General features: G+C 52.9%; 1 protein-coding gene across 3 annotated transcripts in view; it reads right to left on the bottom strand.

Annotated features, from left to right (window-relative positions):
• The window catches only part of ABAT (4-aminobutyrate aminotransferase), a 98,720-nt gene that overhangs the window by 6,820 nt on the left and 63,915 nt on the right, over nt 1-27,985 (bottom strand). For all 3 annotated transcript variants that reach the window (XM_062179651.1, XM_062179653.1, XM_062179654.1), the window contains exons 6-14: nt 19,952-20,001; nt 10,959-11,039; nt 10,346-10,438; nt 9,798-9,860; nt 7,095-7,158; nt 6,466-6,614; nt 2,411-2,548; nt 1,467-1,634; nt 187-333 (exon numbers count right to left, since the gene is read on the bottom strand). In XM_062179651.1, coding sequence (XP_062035635.1) covers nt 187-333; nt 1,467-1,634; nt 2,411-2,548; nt 6,466-6,614; nt 7,095-7,158; nt 9,798-9,860; nt 10,346-10,438; nt 10,959-11,039; nt 19,952-20,001 — 953 coding nt within the window. The remainder of the gene's footprint in view (nt 1-186; nt 334-1,466; nt 1,635-2,410; nt 2,549-6,465; nt 6,615-7,094; nt 7,159-9,797; nt 9,861-10,345; nt 10,439-10,958; nt 11,040-19,951; nt 20,002-27,985) is intronic.

Here is a 27,985-nt window from a genome sequence, read left to right as displayed (position 1 = left end):
ACATTGGGTTACTTTTTCTCTAGGATATAATATTTTGGATATAATGGGTGAAGTAATATATTAAAATTACTATCACCAGAACCGCTAACCAGGAAGTGCAGCGCCAGGCTGAAAGGCTCAGCCATGGCTCCTGCGGATGCTTGTGTGCATGTGTCTGTGTCTGTGTGTGCGGGGGGGGTGTGGTACCTGGAGGTCCAGCAGCCCTGTGAGCAGGACCTTCCCGGCGTGGGTGGCGTTGCTCAGAAGGTCCTCGCGCTTGATGACATTGATGACCTCAGCCAGCAGCAAGTTCTTGCACGGGTCCCCCAGCCAGGTGTTGAAGATCCGGTAAGGCTGCAACGAGGCACAGGGGTGCCCCAAGGGGGACTCACGAATCGGCACGCTTGGGAGAGGGCCCCTCCCCACCCCCCCAGATGCACCTCTCTGGAGGAGGGGTGAAGCTAAGACAGCGAGTGCCCACCAGGGCCAGGAGGACAGCACCTGTGTCTCACTGAGTTCTTCCAGTGCGGCAACCCCTCACCCCCAGGAACACCAGGGCAGCTGGCCCCTGTGGAGGCGGAGACTGAGGCTGGGAGAGCTCAGTGATTGGTGGGGGCTGCGTGGCTCAGGGGCATGGCGAGCAGGCGGGTGCCAGCGGGACCCCTCCGTGAGTGGTTCGGGATGGTCGCTGTGGCTGACGACTGCACACCTCCCGCCCTCCCTCAGGGTTAGCGTGGCCGCGGGACCAAGGCCTCATCGGGTGTTGGAAACGGAATTGTTTCGGAGGATTTCTCAGAGAAGGCTGCCAAAGACAAGGGGATGCTTCGCCCTTCTCCCCTTCTTTTGCTTCCTGCTTCCTGGAACTGAGATGTGATGGCTGGAGTTCCAGGAGGCACTTCGGATACCGAAGCGAACCTTGAACTCATATGTCAGAACGGTGGAGGGAAGGGTCCGGGCCCTGGGTGGCTGGGGGCAGCAGGGCGGGGGGCGGGGTCTGTTTATACATGTGGTGGTTCACTGTGCTAATAAGAGCATGGACTCTGGGTTAGAATCCTGACTTTGTCCCTTATGGGCTGTGTGACCTTGGACAACTGGTTTAACCTCTCTGTGCCTGATTCCTCCTCATAGCAATGAGGAATGAGACCCACTTGGTTAGACTGTATGAAGGTAAAAAAGTCCGGGAGAAGTGGACTGGGCCAGGCCGGGAGCGAGTGCTCGGGGGGAGGAAGCAGCTGTTGACTACATCATTGTTTACGCACATGGAGGAGTCAGGAGACTCAGCACCGACTCCTAAGATGCTGCCTCGCAGACACAGCTGGGTGGTCCTAGCCACCGGGTAAGAAAGCTCATGTGAGCTGGGCCCTGGACCATCCCGGAACCCGCGTCGGGTGCCTGCCAGCCCCTCCTTGGCGAGACGGGAGCTGTGGTGAGCAAGGGGGCGCTCGCCGGCCTGCCCTGGGCAAGGAGAGGAGGCGGCGTGGACTCACAGCGTTGGGCCTGAACTCCTCCTTGTGGAAGAAGCCGCCGGTCATCATCTTCTTGCTGAAGGTCATCACGTCCGCAGGGTCGTCCAGGCCCCAGTGCTCGTGCGCCCAGAACTTGCCGGTGCAGCCCCCTCCGGTCTGGACCTCATCCACCAAGAAGGCACAGCCGTGCTGGCCGAGACAGGAAGTGGGGGGAGAGAGAAGTAAACACGCGGAGGGGGCCAGCAGTCCACACCCCGGGTGCCCCACTGCATCTTTCTCTGAACCGCAAGCCAGGCCCAGGATCGTGGGCTGCACGGAACGAAACCCAACCAGTCACCGCCCTGGAGCAGCTCCAACCAGAGCTTTATGCGAGTGCTCCCTAAACCAGGAGCTGCCACCACACGGGAACATCAGCGACGCCCGGCGCCAGCGCACAGCGAGAGCTGCTTTGGCTTCCATCCGGGTCCTGACCCCATCAGAAGGAAATGTGTCCAACGGTGAAGCCTGCACCGTGTTCCCCAAACCCCGGCTGCCATGTTCTGCCCACCACCTGGGGCCTCAGGAGCTCAGCAGGGGTGTGTCAGTCAATCAGCTCCCGTCCTGCCACTCATCTCTGAACCTGCTGGTCCGTTGTGCTGGTTCTGTGCGCGCTACACGTGGAAACACAGACAGCACACTCTCACGTGGAGACTGTCCACGGAGCGTGGGCCACGGCAGGCTGAGAGGGGAAACAGATCCCTAGAAGAGGAAGCAGGTGGAGGCCTTCCCAAAAGTGGCAGGTGGGCGCTGGTTTTGCAACCTGCTTTCAGGGAGGACTCCCCCATCCTTCCCCAACCCCCACTTCTGTCCAAAGTGCTGACAGCAGCCTCGGCACCCCTGGGAGTCTCCCTGGCGTAAACCTGTTGTTCTGGGAACCCACCCAGAAACTCCAGCCGCCCTGTCCAACCGGAGCCCCATCCACTGACCTTCCTGGCGATATCCCTCAGCTTCCGAAAGAAGTCGTCGGACGCGTGGTTGTCTCCGCCCTCGGACTGGATGGGCTCCACAATGATCCCAGCTACCGTCTTCTTCTTCTTCCGATATTTCACAATCAGATCCTCTACCTGCGTTCCAAACGGGGAGTGACAGGCACTTGCAGAGGGTCTGGTTAGGTGGCAGAGGTTCCGTGGACCCCTTGTAAGAGTGTTGAGAAGGGGGTTGGGAGCCGGAGTTGTAGCACAGTGGGTTAGGCCGCCGTCTGCAATGCTGGCACCCCACGTGCGCACTGGTTGGAGTGCCGGCTGCTCTGCTTTCCATCCACCTCCCTGCTGATGCGCCTGGGAGGTGGATGACCCAAGTGCTTGGGCCTCTGCCTATCATATGGGAGGCCCGAATGCAGGTGCAGGCTCCTGGCTTTGGTCTGGCCCAGCCCCAGCCATTGTGGCCATTTGGGGAGTGAACCAGTGGATGAAGACTTTGATCTCTGTCTCTCTCTCTTTTCTCTGTCTTTCAAATATGAAATAAATCTTTAAAAAACAGAGGGAACATGGGTTTGTGTGCATTCTCTTCCATCAGGAGCCACACAGGAGGACGGGAATGTGTCCTGCTTGGGATGGCTGGGGATGCAAACCAATAACCTGGGACGAGTTATTCAGCCTTGCCGAGCCTCAGTTTCCTGATCTGCAATGTGGACATCCACACAGACGCTAGCTGAGGGCAGCGGGGAGGTCTGAATGAGCAAACACAGCAGTGGGGGCGGCTGCTACTCCTCCCATGGCTGTGTTTCTATTGCTGCTGTCCCTACGTGATCATTGCTCTTACTGGCAACTGCGCCCCCTGGGGGCAGCATTGGAAATGCATCCTCATTTTAGAAAACTGTAAAACCCACCTACAGCAACAGCAAGGGAGGCAGTGGTTGTGCTGGGGAGGGGGGACTAACTCCTCAGTTGAGCCAAGGAAATTTTCCAGGATGATAAGACATCCTTGGTTGGGGTGATGATGTACTCACTTGTCAAAACTCACTGTACCAGACACTTAAGTGGGAGTCTTCCGTGGCATGTAAATTATGCATGAATGAAGCTGACGTTGAGTTTAAAAAATTTAGCTGTTGGGACTGGTTTTACGGTGCAGTGGGTAGAGCTAGCGCTGCAGGCGGCCCGTGCTGGTGCCAGTTCGAGTCCCGGCTGCTCTACTTCTGATCCAGCTCTCTGCTATGGCCTGGGAAAGCAGTAGAAGATGGCCCAAGTCCTTGGGCCCCTGCACCCGCATGGGAGACTCAGAAGAGGCTCCTGGCTCCTGGCTTCGGATTGGCACAGTTCTGGCTGTTGCAGCCAACTGGGAAGCGAACCAGTGGATGGAAGACTGACCTCTCTCTGCCTCCCTGTAACTCTGCCTTTCAAATACATACATAAATCTTTAAAAATAAATTAGTTGTTAACAGTGATAGGTTAGTAAGAGAAGCATTTGATTGTCCCTAAGTTGTTATACTTCTTGTTTTCTATTATCAAGTGTCATTTTATAGTTAATGAAAGAGCAGTAATTATGATACTTTATTAATAGTTTAATAATCATATACAATTTTATTTTTACTATATATTTTATTTATTTGACAGGCAAACAGAGAGCTTCCATCTGCTGATTTGGTCCCCAAATGCCCACAGTGGCTAGGGCTGGGCCAGATTGAAGCCAGGAGCCTGGAACTCAATCCAGGTCTCCCATGTGGGTGGCAGGGCCCCCAGCACTTGAGCCCTCACTTGTGCCTCCCAGGGTGCACATTAGTAGGCAGTCAGAATCAAGAGCAGCGCTGGGACTCAAACCCCGGCACCCTGACACAGCATGCAGGCATGCCAAGAGGAACCTTAACTTACACACCAAATGCCTGCCCTGATAATTATGCATAATTTTAAAACCCAGGGCTGGAGCTGTGGTGTAGTGGGCTACGCTTCCGCCTGCAGTGCCGGCATCCCATATGGGTATCAGTTTGTGTCTGGCTGCTCCTCTTCCGCTCCAGCTCTCTGCTTATGGCCTGGGTAAGCAGTAGAAGATGGCCCAAGTGCTTGAGCGCCTGAATCTGCGTGGGAGACCATGAAGGAGCTCCTGACTCTTGGCTTCAGATCAGCCCAGCTCCAGCCATTGTGGCCATTTGGGGAGTGAACCAGTGGATGGAAGACCTTTCTCTGTAACTCTACCTCTCAAATAAATAAATAAAACTTAAAAATAAAAACCCAAACTCATACCTTTACATACACATAGAGTTAAGGAGAAGCCTTCTATTTGGATGTAACTCTGCCTTCACTCTCCACCAATTACCCCCAAGGAGTCCCTCATGTCAATTTGTCATTAAATGGTTATTTTTGCACATTTGTTCAAGCCCCTCTTTCCTAACACTCTGTACTCTCCTAAACACTAGCCATGAATCCCACACGGCTACGGGACACTTAGAAAGCGGTCGATCCAAACTGAGTTGTGCTTTGAGAATGAAATACACGCTGCGGTGTGGCAGGTTAAGCTGCCGCTTGCAATGCTGGTAGCCCATATCCAAGCATGGGTTCGAGTCCCGGCTGCTCTGCTTCTGACTCAGCTTCCTGCTAATGTGCCTGGGAAGGCAGTGGAAGACGGCCCAGTCGGAGCCCCTGCCACCCATGTGGGAGACCCAGATGGAGTTCTGAGGCCCCTGGCTTCAGCCTGGACCAGCCCTGGCTGTTGTAGCCAAATGGGAAGGAAACCAGCAGATACAAGATCTCTTTCTCTCTCCCTCTCCATCTCCCTCTCTCTTTGTCGCTCTGCCTTTCATGTAAATAAATCAACCTTTTTAAAGCTTTATTTATTTTTTTTTTTTGAAAGACAGTTACAGAATGAGAGGGAGAGACAGGCAGAATTTTCCATCCACTGGTTCACTCATCAAATGGCCTCAATGGCTGGAGCTGTGCCAGACGGAAGCCAGGAGCCAGGAGTTTCTTCTGAGTCTCCCACATGGGTGCAGGGGCCCACGCACTTGGGCCATCCTCTGCTGCTTCCCCAGGTACATTATCAGGAAGCTAGATTAGAAGTGGAGCAGTCAGGAATCGAACCGGCACCCATGTGGGACAGTGGCGCTGGAGGCGGTGGCTTTACCCGCTACACCACAGCGCTGGCTTTTTTTTTTTAATGAGTAAAATATAAGTAATATTTTGAAAGCTTAACATAATAATATAAAATATCTCATTACCAATGTTAAATATTAGTTACGTGTTGACATTTTGGATATCACATCATTAAAATTAATTTGAACTCTTTTGAGTGTGATGCCTTTGATTACTAGAAAACCCGTAGTTACAGGAGTAGCATTGTATTTCTAGTGAATAGTGCGGTACCTGATCCCATGACCTTGTCTCTTGCGCTTACCACTCAATATGCAGCACCTAGCACTTGTGTAATGCCTAGTCAGTCGTCAGTGTACACTGAGTGAAGCCGTGTCTGAGAGGAAAGCCAGCAGCCATGTCTGAGCTCAACTGCAAACTCACAGTGGTGCCCATTTTTGTTTTCCAGCAACAGAATCCTCCCAGGGCCCTCTGTGAAAGCTCAGTGCGAGGAACAGAGCACAGGGGCTGTTTTTGGATGAACTGGAAGCCCCATCCTCAACCCCAGCGCAATCCCCAAGGCAGCCCAAATTAGGCAGTGCCAGGACTCCAGAGAACACTGAAAGCCAGCAGGCTACAGGATTTGGGGAACCAATTTTCCCTATGTGACACCCCATACTCTCCCAATAAATTGTCTCTTATTTTAGAGTCATTGAAGTTTGCCCCCAAAGAAACATCAACGATACAGAAATTGGTACCAGAAGTGGGGTAATGGAGGCTGGGTGCTAGAACAACGACAAAAAACTGTCTTCCTAACTTTCCCAACGTGAAGCACACAGTACATGAGGTCCCCCAGCTGCTCCATCCCTCCCAGGGAGCACTACACAGGTCCCCACATACACTCTTCTCCTGGGCTAAGTCTCGGGTTGGGGAGGGACAATGAGATGGAACTGTGGGGAGGACCTGCAAGACCCCGGGGTTACCTCTTCCAGACAGCGTGCCTCTTCTTGTTGGTTCTCTTTCACAAACTCCTCCAGGGGGTATTTCAGCCGTGGGAACGGTGCAATGGGCCAGTCGAAAGAAGGGATGTCGATCTTGTGAATCGCTTTGGAGTGCGTGGTCGCTAAGCAACCTGAGGCCAGCAAGACAGAGAAGCAGGTGCTTGGCTTGGGGCCTGGGGTGAACGGTCTTTAGACGCTGGGCATTTCAGCTCAAGGCTTCAAGGGCTCAGGGACACAGTCACCTGCAGAACCCCAGTTCCTGAAACATCGTCAAGCTGAGGCCGACCCTGTGGACCCTAATTTGTGTGCGCATTTGCTTTGCGACGTATCACAGACTAATCTCAGGCTCTGAAGATTGACAAACAAGGGTTCAAAACCCTGGTTCTGTCATCAAAGAGTACAGCGAAGTGTTCCCTTGCTGATCCTTGATTTCCACCCATGCAGAGTAGGGATAGCGACCCCCCACTCTGTAGGTGAACTGAGTGGAATCAAGAATCAAGGAGCCAGACTGCGTAAACCGCCAGCAACAGATCGAAGGCAGCTGTCGCGAATGTTTCTGCTGTCATTGTTACTCTACGCGCCACCTTGGGACCACACAGGTCCATCCTTACCCATGGTCCTCCCGTGGAACGCGCCCATGAAGGAGAGGATGCTGTAGTCCGGGCACCCGGGGGCCTAGAGCCAAGAACAGGGGTCATCAGTCACCATTGTAAGGACCGAGGCCAAAACTGAGGTTACAAACTGGACTCCTGAGGTCTGTATGCATCCCGCTGATGTTCTGCCCACATGCTTAAAAAACATTTAAAAAAATCCAGAGATTTCACATAAATACAGCTTGAGTATTCCTTATCTAAGATACTTGGGAACAGAAGGGTTTCACATCTTGGAGTTTTTCAGACTTTATCTGCATAGACTTTGCCAGGTGAGCATGCGTAATCTAAATCCAATATCTGAAATCTGTCTCTCGGGCACTCTGAGGTCTGAGAGCCCAGGTTTTCAGACGAGGGTTGCTCCACCTGTGTCGGACTTTCTGGCTTCTCCTGAGATTGGCTCCATTTGGGCCCATTTTTCTCCAGTGGCAGCAGTGGATGGCCAAGCCCAAGGCCGGACTTCACATCACTGGCTGGGCCACTGGGAGCATTTGAATGTACAACCTCATTCTGCAGGCTCTGGCCCTCCTGGCTGCAGACGGCTTGGGCGGCCCTAGCTCTCAGGTGGGCCAGGGGTGCTGTCTCAGGTGACCTCAGACAACGGACCCTCTCAAGAAGGGTCTGCTGGGCCAGAAATTGGGGAGGACAGGACTCCTCCCCTTCCCTCTCCATGGCCACTCCTTGGATGTGGGAATGGCATGGACCCCGAGGCAAGAACTCCCAGCTGCTTCCGGCTTCAGGCAAATGAGCAGCCACTGCTCTTTGTGTTGTTTTCTATGTGTTTTCATTCTATTTGGTGGCGTGGAGAGAGAGAAAGAGATTTCTCCGATCTACTGGTTCACTGTCCATAAGTGCCCACCACAGCCAGCACTGGGCCAGGCTGAGGGCCGGGAAATTCAGTCTGGGTCTCCCATGTGGGTGGCAGGGACCCAACTATTCTGAGCCAGCACCTGCTGTCTTCCAGGGTGCACATCAGCAGGGAGCTGGAGTCAGAACGGAGTATCAGATCCAAGCACTCCCATGTGAGCAGTGGGCGAACCAAGTAGCATCTCAACTGCTTCGCCAAACGCCCACCCCATCCTTGTGTTGTTTTCCTGACCCTCTACCCAGCAGGGGAACCCAAACACGCCTCCAGCTCACTCAGGCAGAACTGCCTGCGGTGCCTCGGAGCTCACCACGCAGCCAAGGTTCCAGGAGGCTGGTGCAGCATTTTCTCAGGCTCCCCAAGACCCTGGGAAAAGCTCCAAGCCTTCCTCCTGCACATTCCAGAACACCCTCTGGACATGTTTCCCTTTGTCTCCTGATTATAACCAACACACTCATAATGCATCATTATGCACATTCAGACACAATCCCTCAGGAGGGGTGGGAGAGAAAACAGCGGATGGAATCGGATGTCCGTGGATGTAGGATGAAAGCAAAGTTAGACAAAGAGGTAGGGTAAGGTCCCATTACAAAAATGGACGGAGGAAAAAAAAATGCATGTGTGCAATCCATGTAGGTTTATAAGAACAGAAAGAAAGGCAGGGATGCTCTTTCTAGTAAGAGGCAGGATTAGGAAAAGTACATGTTAAGAAAGCACAAGAAAAAAACTCTCACCAGCCAGAGACAAGCCTTTGTGAACATGTTGGCAGGCTTCCTCCTAGGACTTCCCTGTTTTTATTTCCATGGTTGAGAGCAGTGTCCAAACACTGAACGTTCCACTCTTTCCACTGAATTATAGCTGGTTTATCCCAGCCAAGAGAAACCCTGTGTAACTGTCTTTGCTCAGAATACTGTGAGGGTAAACACTAGGTAATTAAGCTCAGTGGCTCTTGCTTCTTTTTTTAAAAAAAGCAGTGGACACGTCTAAGTCTTAACAGGGGTGCTGCCTGCAGCACCAGCATCCCACATGGGAGCTGCTCCCCTTCCCATCCAGCTCCCTGCTAATGGCCTGAGAAAAGCAGCTGAAGATGGTCCAAGCGTTTGGGCGCCTGCCACCCACATGGGAGACCTGGATGAAGCTCCTGGTTCCTGGCTCCAGCCTGGCTCAGCCCTGGCCGTTGTGGCCATCTGGGGAGTGACCCACCAGTTGGAAGATCTCTCTCTGTCTCTCCCTCTCTCTGTGTAAATCTGACTTTCCAAATAAATAAATCTGTAAATCTTAACGGGATCCCATCCACAAATCACAGGAGAGGCCGGCTCAAGGTGAAGTGGATGCGGGCTTGCAAGCTGACCTCCAGTTTGGTCTCCTCTGTAACAGCTCCCCGGCCACCTCCACCCCAACAGGGTCTCCCTGGGGTCTCTGTGAACTGTTGGGGTTGCACCTGGAACTTCTGCCCTGACTTCACCTTCCCTGTTCCTGGTGATTGCTACCATGACATCAGGGAGGTGAGCTCCCTGTGCACACGAGGGCACTTCAAAAAACGCCTGGGAAAATGAAATGAAAAGACAAGCTCATTTTGGTGCCAAGTATTTTGAAATCAGTGTCTACATTTTTTCACATTTTGCATGTTCCATGAACTTCTGGAAGGCTCTTTGCATGCATGGATTTCAGAAAATTTTGCACCAAAATAAACTTCTCTTTAATCCCATTTCCAAGAACATTTTGATACATACAATGGCACTTGCATTTTGGATTACTGTAGAGAATACATGAACAGCAGGAGGCCCTGCTGCACTCACCTGGTTAATCATGCAGGTTTCCAGCTCCTCCTTTGAGAATCCTCTTTGCCCTCTCTCCTTGCTCTGACAAATCAGAACAGAACAAAATCTCAGTGCGAGTCTGGCGAGACCAAGCTTCAACTCCCCACCCCCACCCCAAAATCAAGACAACCAGAGTGCAGTTGCTCAAGAGTTGATCTCATGCATGGATGCCATATGGCAGCACAAGACTGCTAATTGTGCTCACAATGACATAGAAGACTTCATAGGAGGCATTCATGTTCCAACCAGGAAGACCCACTGAGCGGGATATGTAAGAGAACGGTGCAACGCCAACCGCAGAGAGGTTGGATGCCAAAGCCTTGGCCTTTGCACCATGCCTGCTGGGATGTTCGGGGAGCTCCATCCGTGGAGGCAGTGGCCCGCCCTGGATTTCAACCCTGGCCAGTGGAGTCTAATCCTCCAGCCAGTTGGGACGAACAGCGGGACCAGGGCCGATGTGTGACTGGGTGAATGCGCGCATGTGTGCACGTGTGTGTGTGCACACACGCACAGACCCCAGACCTCACCCGGTACCACATGAAAACGGTCTTGAAGGCGTTCTCATTGGAGCAGGAGCCGCAGGCCATGGTGATGAGCTGAGACATCCCTTTGGGAGCCACCTGCAGTCAGGGGAACAGCTGTGAGCCCAGGCCCCTTGGGGTTTCCCACTTTGCCTCCTCGGAGCTCTTTCCAGAGGGGCTGTGCCCTGAGCTCTGGGGGCTGGGAGTGGTGTGGAGGGAGGCAGAAGGGAGATGTCACAGAGCCACAATAGGGAGAAAAAGCCCCTCCTCTCCCTCCTGATATAACTGCCACCCCCGAGACACCCACACTTCCAGGTAGAACGTAAAGTCCCCAAGGACTATAATCAACGAGATAACTAAAACCGAACAGCTGGGGCGGACTGAATATCCCACGCAGAACTATCATGGGTAGATATGAACTCCCCCGGGGCCCACCATGTCCTGCACACAAAGAATCCCCTCCTGTTCTTCAAAAGGAAGACAGGAAACACTCTTGGTGAAAGAGCGAGACACAGCTGCACAAGCCGTGCCCTAACCCCCATGGCTGCAGCTCTCGGTCCCCGCAGGTGCCACTCCCAAGGCCGAGGCCAGTGGGGCTGGAAGTTTCTGCAGAACTCACCGAGAGCAAGGACTCGCGGAGCTTGTCCACGAAGTTCTCGGGGGGCAGGATCCCCAGGGCCGGCCTGTTGATGAACGTGCTCTGCAGAGGCCGGGAGACAAACAGGGACTCCTCACTCGGGGCCTGGCCTGGCCCCCGGCCCTACTGGGCACGGGTGCTGTGTCCAGACAGCTCCTGGGTGTGCTGCGGGCGAGGGGCTGTGCCACCGCCGGGAAGGACAGACTTCCCTTGACCCTGGGACTGCTCTGGGCTTGGTTCCCTGGTTGTGAGCTTCCACTTCAGTTACATCAGGTGCTTGTGCTGGGGGGACACTGAGGGACAGGCACACGGGCCTCTCTGTACTATTTTCTGCAACGTCCTGTGAACCTATAACTTTAAAGGTAGTGTATTACTTAGTTACATTTTTTAGACACAAACAGCACTCCCATCCAAATGCCCACAACAGCCAGAGGCGAGCCAGACCACAGCCAGGAGCTCAGAACCTCTGGGTGGCAGGGACCTAACTGAGCCATCACCTGCTGCTTCCCAGCGTCTCATTAGCAGGGAGCTGGAATTGGGAATGGGGTCAGGACTTAGACCTCCGTACTCAATATGGGGAGCAGGGGCCTCGAGCAGCGTCTTAACTGCCAGATCAAATGCTTACCCTGAATCTACTGAAAAAAGAAATCAGGATGGCTATCAAGCAAAGAAAATGGACAATGAAGAGCACTGTCAAGGACGCAGAGCAACCAGGACTCTGACCCACAGCTGGGGAGAAGGTAAAACGGTGCAGCCGTATTGGAAAGCAGCGTGGCAATTCCTTATAATGCTAAACACACACTTGCCCCATTCCCCAGCAACGTACCCCCAGGCACGCATGTCCTCAAGCGACACGACATGTTTGTTATGGCTTTTGGCCTCACTTGCCAAAAGATGCAGATAACCCTAATGCCCCTCCATGAAGGAAAGGAAACCCAAACTGTGGTCCCTGCACACAGTGGGGCCACTCAGCACCAACGAGGCACAACCTACGCCTGCAGGCAAACACACAGATGAATCTCAGAGCCACGACACTGAGTGAAAGGGGGAAGAACCAAAGGGTGACACACCGTGCACGCCGTTTGTGGGACAGCGTGGGAAAGGCAAAAATACAGCAACAGAAAACAGCTCCTGGGGCTGGTGCCGTGGCACAGCGGGTTCACACCCTGGCCTGAAGCACTGGCATCCCACATGGGCGCCAGTTCTAGTCCTTGCTGCTCCTCTTCTGATCTAGCTCTCTGCTATGGTCTGGGAAAGCAGTAGAAGATGTCCAAGTCCTTGGGCCCCTGTACCTGCGTGGGAGACCCAGAAGAAGCTCCTGGCTTCGGATCAGTGCAGCTCCAGCTGTTGCAGCCAGTTGGGGAGTGAACCAGTGGATGGAAGATCTCTCTCTCTCTCTCTGCCTCTCCTCTCTCTGTGTAACTCTGACTTTCAAATAAATAAATCTTTAAAAAAAAAAAAAAGCAAGAAAACAGCTCCTGTTTGCCAGGGGCTGGGGTGGAGGCGACAGATGTGGGTCCACAGAAACAATTCCCAGTGCAAGGAACTCAAGAGTGAGAGCTGGGTATTAAATGGGTGCTCATCCCCAGGGGTGGGGTGGGGGTGGCAGGGGTAACCGAGACGAGCTTGCTCGTGTAGGGGCGAGTCAGCCTCCCCCTGTGACCTGGCAGCAGCAATGCACACCAGGGGACCTGCACCTCTGAATTTTAAAAGAAAAGGGAAAGGCAGACTTTCTTTTCTTTTTTTTTTTTTTTTTTTTTTTTTTGACAGGCAGAGTGGACAGTGAGAGAGAAAGAGAGAGAGACAGAGAGAAAGGTCTTCCTTTTGCCGTTGGTTCACCCTCCAATGGCCACCGTGGCCAGCGTGCTGCGCTGATCGGAAGCCAGGAGCCAGGTGCTTCTCCTGGTCTCCCATGCAGGTGCAGGGCCCAAGCACTTGGGCCATCCTCCACTGCCTTCCCAGGCCACAGCAGAGAGCTGGCCTGGAAGAGGAGCAACCGGGACAGAATCCGGCGCCCCAACCGGGACTAGAATCCGGTGTGCTGGCGCCGCTAGGCGGAGGATTAGCCTGTTGAGCCGCGGCGCCGGCCAGAGGCAGACTTTCACACACAACCGCCTGTGTCTGCAGGCCAGTCCCTCCTTGCTGTCTCTAAACAGGCACAGCTGCCCAGACAATGGGGTGCGACTCAGGCAGGGCCGACTGTCCCAGTCCTGACGCACAGGCCTGCTGCTGCGTCTCCACCACTCCTTGAAGTCCAGAAGGAAAACACGAGCCCAGGCAGGGCTGCAAGGACACCTGGCGATGTTCCACGAGGCCCACTGTCACCCGCCTCTGCTACTCTGACCTGGCCGGCTCATTTCTAGGTCTCCTCTCGAGGAGCCATGCACGCAGGCTATGTGCTGAACGGTCCACGCGGCATCACTCAGATCAACACAAAGGAGCAACACGACGTTCAGTTGAGGAAGTTGAGGCACTTAACTCAAGGTTAAACAACGCTGACAAAAAGGTTGGGGTACCATCACATGCAAAGGCTAGGATTTCAGCGGAGATATAGATATATATGCACACATATATATACACATATACATATATATACATATATATATAATCTTTTTATAAATGACAAGCAGGAAAATTTCTACTCTCAACTATACCTTATTCTTTGAGTCCTGTTATCAGAATTCCACATTTTATTTCATTCACATTCTTTCGCTTCAGACCCTAAATGGGGTGCAAGTGCTAGATTAGGGGCTAAAACTACTATAATAACGTGAAGTTGTGGGATGCCAACAGCCTCAACTATTTTATCTTTAGAATAGTAATATTGCCAGCTTTTCCTTGCTCCCAGTGGTAAGGACTTTATGAGTGGCACCTGGCCAGGAGTGAGCAGCCGGCCCTCTTGCCCCATAGGAGGAGGGAGTAGGCCCAGGGAGAGGGGAGCAGTGAGCACTGAGGTGTCTTGAGCACCTACTATGCGCCAGGCACTGGGTTAGGGCTGTGTGTGTGTGTGTGTGTGCGCGCGTGCACGTGTGAGATAAGTCGCCACCTTTCCAGGCCAGGAGAACAGGCTACCTGAGTGCAGGAGAGAGACGCAGCAGACTTCTGGCAGGACACTGGTGAATTCAGAATATTGCAAGAAACAGAGGTGAAGGCTGCCAGGCGGTGGTGGTGGGAGGCCGGTCCAGGAGCCCCAGCTCCTCCTAAGAGCAGCCCCCCCGCCCCACCCCACCCCCACCCCCACTCCATTGTCAAGGTGAGGGGAAGAGCCTTTCATGCTGATGAGAAAGGACAGGTGCAAGTGACAAGTGAGCAAGTGGGTGCCAGCAGCACCTGCCCCTCCTGGCAGGGACCAGGGAGAGTGTGCGGGGTGGCAGGGGTCTGCACTTGGAGAAACACTGGGCATAGACGTGGACTTGGGTTTCACAAAGGGATTGTGTCAAATGCCACCTGACTGAGAACCTGGACCGACACCAGAGAGAGACATTAGTGGAAAAAGGGATCAAGTCCAAACCAAGTGTGCGGCTTGTCATGGACCAGTGTGGATCTGTACAAGTTTCTGCTGTGTGTTCCGTGGTGGGGGGAGACGTGGTGGGGGGAGCTGGGGGGACAGGAGGTGGCCGCTGCCTTCACAACTTGTCCGCACATCTCAAATTATCCTAAAATAAGGATGCCCAGGGCGAGGATTGGTACTGGGGTCTGGGGACTCCTCAGGACTCTTGGATAATAATTAGCATAATCAACTCAGTGCAAGCCCAGATAGGGACATCACCATGCAGGGAGAGACCCAGAGACACATGGGCCTCCGAGATTGTTCTGGTGGCCTTGGGACATGGTCACATCGCGGCCTTCTTTCTGCTTTGTGACCACCCAGGATGAGCAGTGGGGAAGAGTCGGCCCCGTGAGCCCTCCTTGTGGCAGAGCTGGGGGGACCGAGGACCAGAGAGGTCAGGCACCTTGCTCTGAGTCACACAGACAGGAAGCTGAAACTGCCGATCCCTGTCAGAGACCCCAGGCTGCCTCCACCTGCAAACACTCATGCCGGATGCCAGCTTGCTGGGCACAGCCCGGAAACCGGGGCCTGCCTGGAAGGCTGTTTAGGGGGCCATTTCCTGAGACTCTGTGCTGGTAGTGGGGCTCCTAACAAGCGGGGCACATGACGAGATCAGGATGGATGCAAACAGTCACCACCGGCAGCAGTGGAGAGGCTCCCAGAGCAGGCAGGCTGGGCCGCCAGGCAGCGTGACTGCCTATCTGGGTCCAGGCGGGAAGCCGTGGGGGTGGTGTTCTTGCTCGGCAAAGCGTGACGTTAAGAACAGAAGGTATCTGGGACATGGAGCGGCAGAATCAGATGAGGACAGGCGTCTGGACTGGCCATTGGCCCAGCAGCCTCAACGTGCAGCGGGGAGCAGCCCTGGCCCTCGGCCACTGAACCCCTCCAGGCTTCAGGGTCCTCACTGCCCAGATGGGGACCCTCCACCAGGTGCATGTAAGGGCCCAGGGGGTGACGTGGCATACGAGGATGTGAGAACTCAGCCTTACAGCACGGAGTTAGGCAGCTGGAAGGCCTGGAGGGCGTGGAGTGTCCTACCTGGCCAGCCCACGGTGCCAAGTCCGTCCCAGGTACGGGGATGCCAGGCTGCACTTGGCACTCACTGCAACGTGACTGGGCACTGCAGTACCTAACAGTATTGCACAGCACGTGAGCATTGCATGAGATGACCCTGGTGACTATGAACTTGAAACCAGAACTTGGCTAAAAGAGCCAGGGGTCACTGTATCAATTTTGCAGTCATAGGAGATCATCATGTTGGACTTTCAGGAGGGTGGGTTCGGATACAAAACGGGGCTGGTCAGCTCCTCTCATCAGGACTGTGATGGCCCATCCAAGGGCATCTCTGGCCAGGAACTGTCAGGTGACAGTCCCAGCGCACCTGCCGCAAATGTCATCTTTAACACGAGGCAGTCAGCTGACCCCTGCTCTAGGACTGTGGCAGGTGCCCCTTTTACCAAGCCCTAAACCAAGGCCCTCTGCAAAACAGCTCACCAGCACACTGTGAGAGACCGTGACGTCCCTGTCTGGCACACAGCAGGTGCTCAGTCAATGACTGGTGGATGGACGCATGTCAAGAGAAGAAGCTAAAGAAGAAGGCAGGAGCCAGAGCACTGAGGGGCTTTGCTTTGGAGTGGGGAGTTCAGGACGCATCCTGAAGGCACTGGGTATCTGGGAGGGCTCCACACCTGAACCATGGAGGATGGAAGAATGGAGGTGGCGTGGACTGATAGGCTGTGGCTGCTGGCAAAACTTCAAGTGGGAGAGGTGAGAGTTCAGAGCTGTGCTTGTTAGGGATGGGAGGGCCGGGGAGGGTCCTGGCACTCCAGGTGGCACAGTCCCCGACTCTACCCGAATCCCTGGGCCTTGACATCATGTGTTGCTGGGGGCACTCCAGCCTGGGGGAGCAGCTGACACTGCAAGTGTGTGTGACATGTTTGTTGATGCGTGACAACTGCCAAGGCATCTGGGCTCTGCGCAATGTTTCCCAACAAAAGCTGAGCTCTGAATGTAAACATCTCTGTGCAGCCTCTGCAAGCCCCAGCCCACGCCTTCCCGGGGACACCCCTGAACCTTTCAACCAAAGGAGGCGAAAGGACCCCCGGGACCCTCCCAGGCAGGGACAGCCATCTACAGGGAGGACAACGTGGCTCTCGCAGGTTGAAGGGAAGGCCGATTCAGGGCCGGGGACTCGGTTCCCGGAAGCATTGGGTTTTCGGTCCCACCAGCCTTTCTTAGAATTCTTAGGGAACCAAGCTCCTTGTCACATGTGAACGACAAGAGCATGACTCTGGTCAAACGCAAACACATCAAGGCCACAGAGGGTGGTACGGATGTGGAGCAGCTGGAATGTTCCGGCTCTGTTCCTGGGAGTGCGAGTCACACACCCAGCCTGGGAGAGAGTCTGGCAGGCTGGGATCTGTTGAAGCTGAACATGGACACATGCCACGGCCAGCAGCTCCACTCCCAGCTTAGTACCTATGAGGAGACAGGGGGCCGGCGCTGTGGCACAATAGGTTGGTCCTCCACCTGTGGCACCGGCATCCCACATGGGTGCCGGTTTGAGTCCTGGCAGCTCCTCTTCCCATCCAGCTCTCTGCTATGGCCTGGGGAAACAGTGGAAGATGGCCCAAGGGCTTGGGCCCCCACACCCATGTGGGAGACCCAGAGGAAGCTCCTGGCTCCTGGCTTTGGGTCAGTGCAGCTCCGGCCATTGCGGCCATTTGGGGAGTGAACCAGCGGATGGAAGACCTATCTCTCCCTGTCACTGTCTGTAATTCTACCTCTCAAATAAATAAAATCTTTATTAAAAAAAAAAAAAAGAGAGAGAGAGAGAGACACGCACACACTTGGTCATCACAGCAACCGTCTTCCTAAGAGCCTCAAACTGGAGACCGAACACCCACCAACAGCAGGATGGAGGGGACACACATCCCATATTGGAGAGCCTGGTTCGACTCCTGGCTCCAGCTCCTGATTTCGCCTTCCCGCTAATCCAGCAGCAGTGATGGCTCAAGTGATCGGTTCCCTGCCACCAATGTGGAGACCCAGATCAAGCTCCCAGCTCCTGGCCCACCGCCCACCCTCGGCTGTTGCAGACGTTGGTGGAGTGAACCAGCAGACAGGAGCTCTCGTGCTATCTCTTTCTGCTCTCAAATTAAAAAAGAAAAATTAGAAACCCTAGCAGAATGGAAAAATGTTGGTCGCAGCACAGTCCCTCAGCAGAATGCCGTAAAGCCATGAGAATAGATAGCCTGTGGCTACACTCTACAGCAAGGGGGCATCACGCAGACGTAACCTCAAACGAAACAAGCCATTTCCAAGGCAGTAAGGAGCAGCGGAAGCCCACCTGCCGCACTAAGGGGAGTGGCCTAATTCGGTTGGGGGAGCAGGAGCAGGGTGAGGGCAGGCCCCGAGTCTCCTTTACAGTTCGCGTATTCTCCATGGGGCTGGGGCAAAAATCTCACTGTTAATAGAAAGCACAGACTTCAGTGGGCACAGGTCCAGCATGTCCGCCTGTTGTAGGCACAACTACAGCCCCTAAGGAGATGCCGTACCTCCACACCTGCCCCAGGACAATGAACGTGCTACACAGCAAAACAGACTCTGCAGGTACAATTAAGGTTCCTGATCGGGTACCACAGGGAGGGTGTCCTGGCGTTTTTCTGGCACCACATGAGTCCTTAATAGCAGAAGTGGGAGAAGACAGAAGCACTCGACCTGCCATTGCTGGTGTGAAGCCGCAGGGGCCACGTGGAAGCTGAGAAGGAGATGGACCTGCCAACAACCTCCACGAGCCCCATGGCAGATTCTCCCCCAAGGACCCTCTGGCTAAGGCTCCGCCGACCCCTGGATTTCAGCTTTGGGAGACCCCAAGCAGAGTCCCCAGCTGAGCCCGCTGGACTCTGCCCACCAAAACCAAGCAACCGCGTGTGGCTGTTTTACGCCATGCTGGTTGTCCTGCGTTACAGCAGCAAGGGAAGGCGAACGTGCGGTGTTGGTAGAATTTCACGCCGGGAACGTGATAGAGAAATAACTCCCGAAGGGGCTCCCAAAGGGAGATGAGGAGAAAGGCTGAGGGCACGCAGGACTTTTGCGCAGCTCTGCACACACGCCGCCCTCTGTGTGACTCTCAGGGCAGAGACTGAAGGCTTCCACTGCAGGTGCTCCTCTGGGCTGACGGTGCCCACCAGGGAATGCTTGGCAATGTTGGCAGATCCTTCCGGTTGTCATAACTGAGGGACAGATGCTGCTGGCAGCCAGGGGGAGAGGCCAGGGATATCCCTCAACTCCTACAATGCCCAGAACAACCGACACAGCACACAATGACCGGTTCCAAATGCCAACAGTGGCCAGGTGTAGGAGCTCAGAGCTCAGTGGCAGGGAGAAGCCATGAGCCTCTGTTGCTACTCTGGTCTGAACATGTCAACCAAGCGGGGAGCAAGGGGGCCCCCTGGCCACTCCCAGGCAGGGCACCTCCACCTACCGATGGGGCGATGTGGCTCTTGTGTGGCTCCCTCCGCACACTCTGCCTTCGCCCTGCTGGGACCATTCCTCCAGCCTCTCCTGACAGCACCCCCTCCTCTCGCAGCTCCCCATCCCCAAATAGCTCAGCTCCTGTGCCTTTGACTCCCAGCCCCTCTGCTGTTTCTGTGACCCTGGGCAAAGACTTTGCCTCTCTGTGCCTCATTTTCTTCATCCGTAAAATAGGGGAAACAGCAGTGCCTGATGCACAGACCTGTTAGCATGTGTCTGTGACATGAAAACACAAGGTTTGGCATGTACTGGGCTCTTCCTCAATGTTAACCATTACTGTCCTTACATGATGCCCACACAACACTGCCTGCCTAGGGAGCCAGAGCTGTGGCGTAGTAGGCTAAGCTTCCACCTGCAGTGCCGGCATCCCATATGGACGCTGGTCCATGTCCCAGTTGCTCCTCTTCCCATCCAGCTCACTGCTATGGCCTGGGGAAGCAGTAGAGGATGGCCCAAGTGTTTGGGCCCCTACACCTGCCTGGGAGACCCAGAAGAAGCTCCTGGTTCCTGGCTTCAGATAGGCTCAGCTCTGACTGTCATGGCCATTTTGGGAGTGAACCAGTGGATGGAAGACCTCTCTCTCTGTGTCTCTCCCTCTCTCTGTCTGTAACTCTACCTCTCAAATAAATAAATAAATAAAATAAAATATAAAATAAAGACTTTCTGCCTGGCTCTGCAGCACTTAACACAGTAGCAATTCTGCATTTGTGTGTGTGGTTAACGCACTGGCTCCATGGGAACGGGAGTGCTGTGGTTTCTCACCAAGGTATTCCAAGTGCCTAGTGTGCATGGTGTGAGTTCTGAGAACAACTTGTGGAATGAAGGAATGAATTACGCCAAAGGCTGTGCGGTGACACTGGGTCACTGCTTTGCGTCTCCGGAGACATACCACGTTCTGGGGCTGCTGGACGACCTTCACCAGGGCAGGGTGGCTGTAACCTGGGGAGAGGAGGGTGCGGTTAGAGACCAGCTTCACAGCACAGCGTTTCCTGCCCCTTCGCTTCCTTTCCAGCCCTGGCTCTCTCCACTCTCCACCGGCTTTCACACTTTGCACACGGAGAGAGCTTCCGCCCCAGACCCCTGGCGCACAGCCTCTCAGTGTGCAGCTCAGAAATCTTCAACAAATTCTCTAGGGGACTGCGACGCTTGTTCCAAGTTCAGAGCTACTGGATTAGATAAACAGAAGAGAAGGTGAGTGCAAGGCCGGAGCCCGTTTCAACAGCAAGGCTGGGGAGCGGTGGAATGGGCCAGTGTGGTGATTACAAATCCCTCACTCTCCCCCAGTGTCCACTGGTTATGGGTGATCTCAACCAGCGGCTACTGGGTGAGTGTGTGACACCAGCTGTGACCACCGGGCCTCATTCTGCCCTCACACACTAGCTCGTTCCCAGGGCCCACCGCACTTCCTGTCCAGCTGGGGCCGACACAGTGTGCTGAGTTAAAGCTACTCTTTAACTCAGCAACTGCTCGTCTATGAGTTGATCCTACCAATGTGTGTAATGACTTAGGAACGTTGATCTGCATTGGGACCTGCCAGTATCTCTAGACTTGAGAGCAACCTAACGTTCACTGGTGGCAGATCAGGGCGATAGATGACAGCTCACCCATACGGCGAAGGCTTTGGAATGTGACTCTGCAGTTGTGCGGAGATAGATCTGCCCTAAGTTGGACTCAACTCTGAGATCCGCTGCCAAGTGGGAAAGGAAAGACTTGGGGTACACGCGTGCTGTGAGCAAAGTCAATATCCCTCTAGAACAGATCTACAATATGGTGGGAGGAGAAACTGAGACCCTGCTCCCTACTCCTCAGTTAGAAAAGCATTTGCTTCAAGTTCATCCGTAAAGCTTACACTTTAGTCATCCTAGACCTGAGCAAGATGTTTTAACCAAGCAGGGCTTTCTTGGAGGTGTTCTCTACAACTGCATGCCCATCTTCCCTAAGAAGTCATTTTCTCTCTCCTAGCAAGACCCGCCCACAGCTATCTCCCTGTCAGCACTGGGAGACAATCACCCAAGACACGGGAGCACTGGTCAGTGGTGGGGTCTCTCAGACAGGAATTCATTGCCTGGTCTCACTTTCTGGATTTGAGTCCCCAAAAATCACAGCTTTCACCCTCCTCACTTTCCTGTGTCCTGAAGCCCCGGCAGGTGTCCATATCAACCCTGGGGCCTCCAGTGGTGGACACACCCCCTTTCTACCTCTGTCTCATCACAGAGTTCCCTGTCCAGGGTGATGCTGTTCCATAAGACCCAGAAAGTCTTGCAGGGCACCTGGCCTTCCATGCCCAGAGGACCAAAGGGAGGAAGTCCTAGGGAGACCCTCAGGTTCAGCAATCCCATGGGTGCTACTGGGCTGCTCAGATCTTGACCGGGCTTTTCCTTCTAGCAGAATCAGAATGTGGTGATGATGGTGGAAGGGTAAGGTGTTTAGTGCTGGATGCCTTGGGGTCTACAATGGACACTATGTAGGCCAAAGAGAATCAGAACAGGGGTAGCCCACGCACAAACTCTCTGCCCAGGAAGGTGAGCCACTCTGTGCACCACGAATACATCATTGTGAATGCTGCACGGACTCTACCACGTGCCTCCAACTCCCTCTCTGTGCTCCTCGGAATAGCCACATTCTTCTCCCGCCTCAAAGCCCAGAGGAGGACCACTCGCTTCCAGTATGCCTTGTCTCAGGACCTGCATCCAGCATCACTCATTTAACCCCACATCTCTGTCTCTTCCATAATTCAGTATTTATCATGTACCATCTGAATCTCAATAGAATGAAAAAACAAAAATCCCTCGTCATCTCAGTTGATGCAGGAAAAGCATTTGACGAAGCCCAGTGCTAGTTCATGATATAAACACTCAATAAACTGGAAACAGAAAGGCATTTCCTCTGGGCTAGCACTGTGGTGTAGTGAGTAAAGCCACCACCTATGACACCAGCATCCTAGGTGGGTGCTGGTTCTTGTCCCAGATGCTCCACTTCTGATCCAGCTCCCTGCTAATGATCTGGTAAAGGCAGCAGAGATGGCCCAAATGCTTGGGCCCCTGTTATCCATATGGGAGACCCACATGAAGTTCCTGGTTCCTGGCTCTGGCCTGGCTCAGCCCTGGCTGTTGTGGCTACTTGGGGAACAAACAAGCTGATGGAAGATCTCTCTTTCTCTCTCTCTCTCTCTCTCTCTCTCTCTCTCTCTCTCTCTCTCTCTGTAACTCTTCCAAACAAATAAGTCTAAAAAAAAAAAAGCCTTTCCTTGATGTAACAAAGGGAAGCTACAAAAATCCACAACAGGAATAAGAGAGGGAGGAGGAAGAGGGGCTGGGAGTATGGGTGGGAGGGTGAGCATGGTGGGAAGAATCACCACGTTCTTAAAGTTGTAATTATGAAGTATATGAAGTTTGTAACTGTAAAGCTGTATAGTTCTGCATACATTCCTATGGACCTACTTTGAAGGGTATAGTTTAAAAACTTGCCATGGTACCCCAAATCTCCTTAAGTTGGGTAAGAAAAATACCATCTTAAGCGTTAAAGTGATAATATGGATAGGATTAAGGGTCTGGTAATAATAATAGATATAATTAAAAAGGAGTGAATGCTCCAACATGGGAAACAGTCCACACAGCAGACTCATAGAATGACGATCACTTTAAATAGCACTCTGACCTCAGAATCAGCCCTTAAGCATTCTGGTCTGGTTGAAAATTCCACAAGAGCATTTCAGGCATGGAAAGCCAAGACACTGAGGTAAAAAATGTCCTACATGAAGGATCTAGGTGAGTGAGACCCCAGCGGAAAGCAGTGGTCAAAGAAGCAGGTACTTTTCTGTGAAGGGAGGAGAGAATTTCCACTTTGTTTATGGCCCTGTCTAAATACTGACAGTTTATGGAGTCAAAAGGCTTCCACAGCCTAGGCAGCTCATGTCAAAAGGCTCCAGTGATCACTGACCTCATACATAAGAGTGCTAATTGCTAAATTAATACTAAGAGTCATTGTGCACTAAGTTCCCATGCAGGACCTCTGTCCTCAAAGAGTTGTACTGGGGGCCAGCGCAGTGGCTCACTTGGTTAATCTTCCACCTGTGGTGCCAGTATCCCATATGGAAGCTGGGTTCTAGTCCCGGTTGCTGTTCTTCTGGTCCAGCTCTCTGTTGTGGCCCGGGAAGGCAGTGGAGGATGGCCCAAGTGCTTGGGCCTCTGCACCCATGTGGGAGACCAGGAGGAAGCACCTGGCTCCTCGCTTCGGATCAGCATAGTTCCTGCCATATGGGGGTGAATCAATGGAAGGAAGACCTTTCTCTCTGTCTCTATCACTGTCTAACTCTATCTGTCAAATAAATAAATTAAAAAAAAGAGTTGTATTATAATTATGTCTAAATCCTCCTAAAAGATGTATCATTCTTAGGTGCTTCGTTAAAGTTAATTAAGTTTCTAAAAAAAAGTGAAATTAACTTCAAGATGCAATGACTTTGAACAGCCCTTGTTTTGACTGTCAAGGAACAGTTTTTCTTGTTTGTTTGTTTTTATCGTGCAAATTGTTTAACTCTTTACTTAGTATAGACTTGGTCTTCTGTATATAAAGTTAATTGAAAATGGATCTTAGTGGAGAATGGGACTGGGAATGGGAGAGGGGGAGGAGGGGTGGGAGAGTGAATGGGAGGGCAAGTATGGTGGGAAGAATCACTATATTCCTAAAGTTGTACTTGTGAAATACAGGAAGTCTGTGTTCCTTAAAGAAAAGACTTCTTGGGGGGGGATTAATTAATTAATTTTTAAAAAGCCCACAATGGATATAGAACTGTGGGGGAAGCCTGGATGCTTTCTCCCTAAGCTCAGGAAGGAGGTGAGGATGTTCAGTCTTGTCCTTTCCATTCAACCTCATGTTAGAGATTCCAGCGAGAGCAATTAGACAAGATAGGGAAATCAAATGCATCTCTACTCAAAGGTGACATCGTCTTACGGACAGAAAACCCCAGGGAATCCGCAAGGCCATTATTCGTGCTAACAAATCAGCTCAGTGAGCCTGCAGGATGCAGGATGGAGACACAAAGGCCAATTGCCCTTGTCCACATTTGCAGGGAATAATCCATAAATGAAATTAAGATGTGCCGCCTGGCATTGCTACTCAGCTTTCTGTCTCCCCAACTACAACCTTGCTTCCTGAACACTGAGTGTCCAGAATCTGTTGGACAAATGAAAATGTACATAAATATAGCTTGATTTGAGTAACATTGTCATATGTCCTGAGAAACCTCAGATTTCACACATAAACTTGCAGAAACATTAAAAAAAACTGGGGGCTGGTGCTATGGCTTAGTGAGTAAAGCCGTCACCTGCAGTGCCAGCATTCCACATGGGTGCTGGTTCGAGTCTCGCCTGCTCCTCTTCTGATCCAGCTCTCTGCTGTGGCCTGGGAAAGCAGCAGAAGATGGCCCAAGCCCTTGGGCCCCTGCACTGTCATGGGAGACCTGGAAGAAACTCTTGGCTCCTGGATTCAGATAGGCCCAGCTTTGGCCATTGTGGCCATCTGGGGAGTGAGCCAGTGGATGGAAGACCTCTCACTCTGCCATTCAAATAAATAAATGTTTTTTTAAAAACCACTGTATATAACTAATGCAGACTACAATGGCCATTTTTTTTTAAAATTTTTGACAGGCAGAGTGGACAGTGAGAGAGAGAGACAGAGAGAAAGGTCTTCCTTTGCCGTTGGTTCACCCTCCAATGGCCGCCGCGGCAGGCACACCGTGCTCATCCGAAGGCAGGTGCTTCTCCTGGTCTCCCATGCGGGTGCAGGGCCCAAGCACTTGGGCCATCCTCCACTGCCTTCCCGGGCCATAGCAGAGAGCTGGCCTGGAAGAAGGGCAACCAGGACAGAATCCGGCACTCCAACTGGGATTAGAACCCAGTGTGCTGGCGCCACAGGCGGAGGATTAGCCTGTTGAGCCACGGCGCCGGCCGACAATGGCCATTTATTGGACAATAAGGATGTGCTTTGTATGCACGATCTCACTGCATCCCACCAGCAGCCCCATGAAGCAATGTCGCCAGCTCTACAGTGCTGATGAGAGAGGAGATGCAGAGAGGCGGGGGACAAGCCTGGTTCCTCCACTGCAGACCGACTTTGAGCCCAGGGCATCCTGGCTCCAATGTTGTGTCTCAATTCTCTTTTACATCAAAAGCCTCAATTTACTGAGCATCTGAAAGGTGTGGGGTGGGAGGGGCTTTCTGTTCATTATTACTAATCCTGGCCACAGCCCACAGGAAGGCTGCGTTTGTAGGAGGAGGGAGATGCTGAGGTCCACAGACCAGGCTGTGAGACCTTCAAAGATGGTGGCCTTGCATTCAGCTCAATAGATTTTAGGGGCTGGCGCTGTGGCAAAGTGGGTAAAGCCGTCCCCTGCAGTGCTGGAATCACATATTGAGTTCCGGGTGCTCTACTTCCTATCCAGCTCCCTGCTATGGTCTGGGAAAGCTGTGGAAGCTGGCCCAAGTGCTTGGGCCCTGCACTCATGTTGCAGACCTGGAAATAGCTCCTGGCTCTTGGCTTTAGATTGACCCAGATCCAGCCGTTGTGGTCACTTGGGGAGTGAATCAGCGGATAAAATAAATAAATAAATAAATAAATAAATATATATTTTTAATTTTTGACAGGCAGAGTGGACAGTGAGAGAGAGACAGAGAGAAAGATCTTCCATTTGCTGTTGGTTCACCCTCCAATGGCCGCGCACCGCGCCGATCTGATGGCAGGAGCCAGGTGCTTCTCCTGGTCTCCCATGGGGTGCAGGGCCCAAGCACTTGGGCCATCCTCCACTGCACTCCCTGGCCACAGCAGAGAGCTGGCCTGGAAGAGGGGCAACCGGGACAGGATCGGTGCCCCGACTGGGACTAGAACCCGGTGTGCCGGCGCCGCAAGGCGGAGGATTAGCCTAGTGAGCCGCGGCGCCGGCTAATAAATATTTTTAAAAATAGATTTTAAATTAACTGATGAATGAATAATCTGGAAATCAATGATACAGGCAAGAACCCAAAACTGTCATATATGAGTAAAGACTAATCAATGATCTTGGAGTGGGAATTCAACTTTGCAGAAAAACTCCTTGTATTTTTTCTTTTTTAAAAAGATTTATTTGAAAGTCAGAGTTACACAGAGAGAGAAGGAGAGGCAAAGATAGAAAGAGGTCCTCCATCCGCAGGTTCACTTCCCAGATGGCTGCAATGGCCAGAGTTGAGCCGATCTGAAGCCAAGAGCTAGGAGCCTCTTCGGGTCTCCCAAGTGGGTGCCATCTTGGGCCATCTTCCACTGCTTTCCCAGGCCATAGCAGAGAGCTGGATTGGAAGTGGAGCAGCTGGGACTTGAACCGGAGCCCGTATGGGATGCTGGCACTTCGGGAGGCGGCTTTACTCACTATGCCACGGCGCCGGCCCCTTCTTGTCTTAAAGTACCCCAGCTGTCACTGTGCGTTGTACCATGGTCTGTTTGTGTGCCTCCAGATTCATGCGCTGAAATCCTAACTCTCAAGGGACAACTTGAAGCAGTGGGGTCTCGGGAGGAAGTGATTATGGCTTGAGGGTGGAGCCCTCCTGGATGGACTACAGGCCTCAGAGAACAGGCCCCAGGGAGGCAGGGCGCCCCTTCCGCCTCAACGGAACACGATGAGACCAAACCACCCAGGAACCAGAATGCAAGCCCCATTCAGATGCCAAATCTGCCGAGGCCTTGACCTTGGACATGCCAGCTTCCAAAACTGTGAGAAATAGGTTTCTGTGGTTTATGAACCACTGAGTCCATGGCATTCTGTGACAGCAGCCTAAATATAGCAAGACACCCACCCTGTACCTGTTTTAAGATTCACTCTTACACTGAAATGCATATTGACTTTCAAAGGAGGCTTGATATCAGTGCAGCTACAGATCCAATGCAGGGAACAGTCTCTCTGTTGCCTGCCCAGGGCTCGGAGCCTGGGGCCTGCTCTGCCCCACAGTGAGAGATTCCCAAGTCTGGACAGGCATTAAACAGCAGCTCATCCCAAGTGAGGCTTTCTCCCCCAGCAACAAAAGGAGTGCGGGAGGCTACAAAGCCCTGTGGTGCCACCCAACCTGAGGAGGGGGGTGGGTTGGGGGAGTGGACAATGACATTAGCCCCAAGGCGGGAAAGCCTTCATTACTCCAGGAAGGACACTGCTTTTTGGCCAGAGGTCTCTAAGCTCTGCCTCCCCAGATGAGCCTGCTGGAGGTAAATTTCATTGAGCCACAGAGGTAGCTTTTCTTTTTAGCTTCTGAAAGACGGATGAAAGCAGAGCTGGTCCTTCTCATCGGAGGCTCCCACCTTGGGCTTTCATTGCTATAGGACTCCCCCTTCTCCCGACGGGGCAGGGCAGGGGCAGGGCAGGTGTCTACAAGCCTGCTATCAAGGAAATAAGCTTAGGCAGCAGAGTCATCAGTTCAAATCCCGGCTTAGCCTCGGACTCCCCGAACATAGCAGGGAAACCCTGTACCCCAAGACCTGGGGGTGATGCCAGAAGATTCCATTATAGGACTGTCGTAGGGATTTAATGAGATACCTACCTTGCGAGACATTTAGCCCCATGCCAGCTATATAGTAAGTTCTCATTAAATCATCTCAAAGACTCCAGCTATGGGAGAAAAGATGGCTAGAGGGAGAACTTCCAGCCAAGTTGCCTCCCACTCTCACACACAGACTGGCTGGCTGGGGATTCACACTGAGAGGGCTGTGGTGGTGGTGGTGGTGGTGGGGTCCTGGTCCCTTGGCTAACACATAGCACAGCCAGGATTTAAGCCCAGGATGACTCAAGAGTCTGTCCCTTCCAAACCAACACAAAAGAGAAATAGGTTTTGGAAGTCTCGGGCTCCAAATTGCCCTCAAAGGCATAGGTAAATGACGGACACCCCCAAAGACTGAGTCATCTGCTTAC

The sequence above is a fragment of the Lepus europaeus genome, chromosome 21 (assembly GCF_033115175.1).
Source record: "Lepus europaeus isolate LE1 chromosome 21, mLepTim1.pri, whole genome shotgun sequence".
NCBI classification, from domain to species: domain Eukaryota; kingdom Metazoa; phylum Chordata; class Mammalia; order Lagomorpha; family Leporidae; genus Lepus; species Lepus europaeus.
The sequence above is the reverse complement of the archived record's forward strand: the minus strand, read 5'-3'. Positions and strand labels throughout refer to the sequence as shown.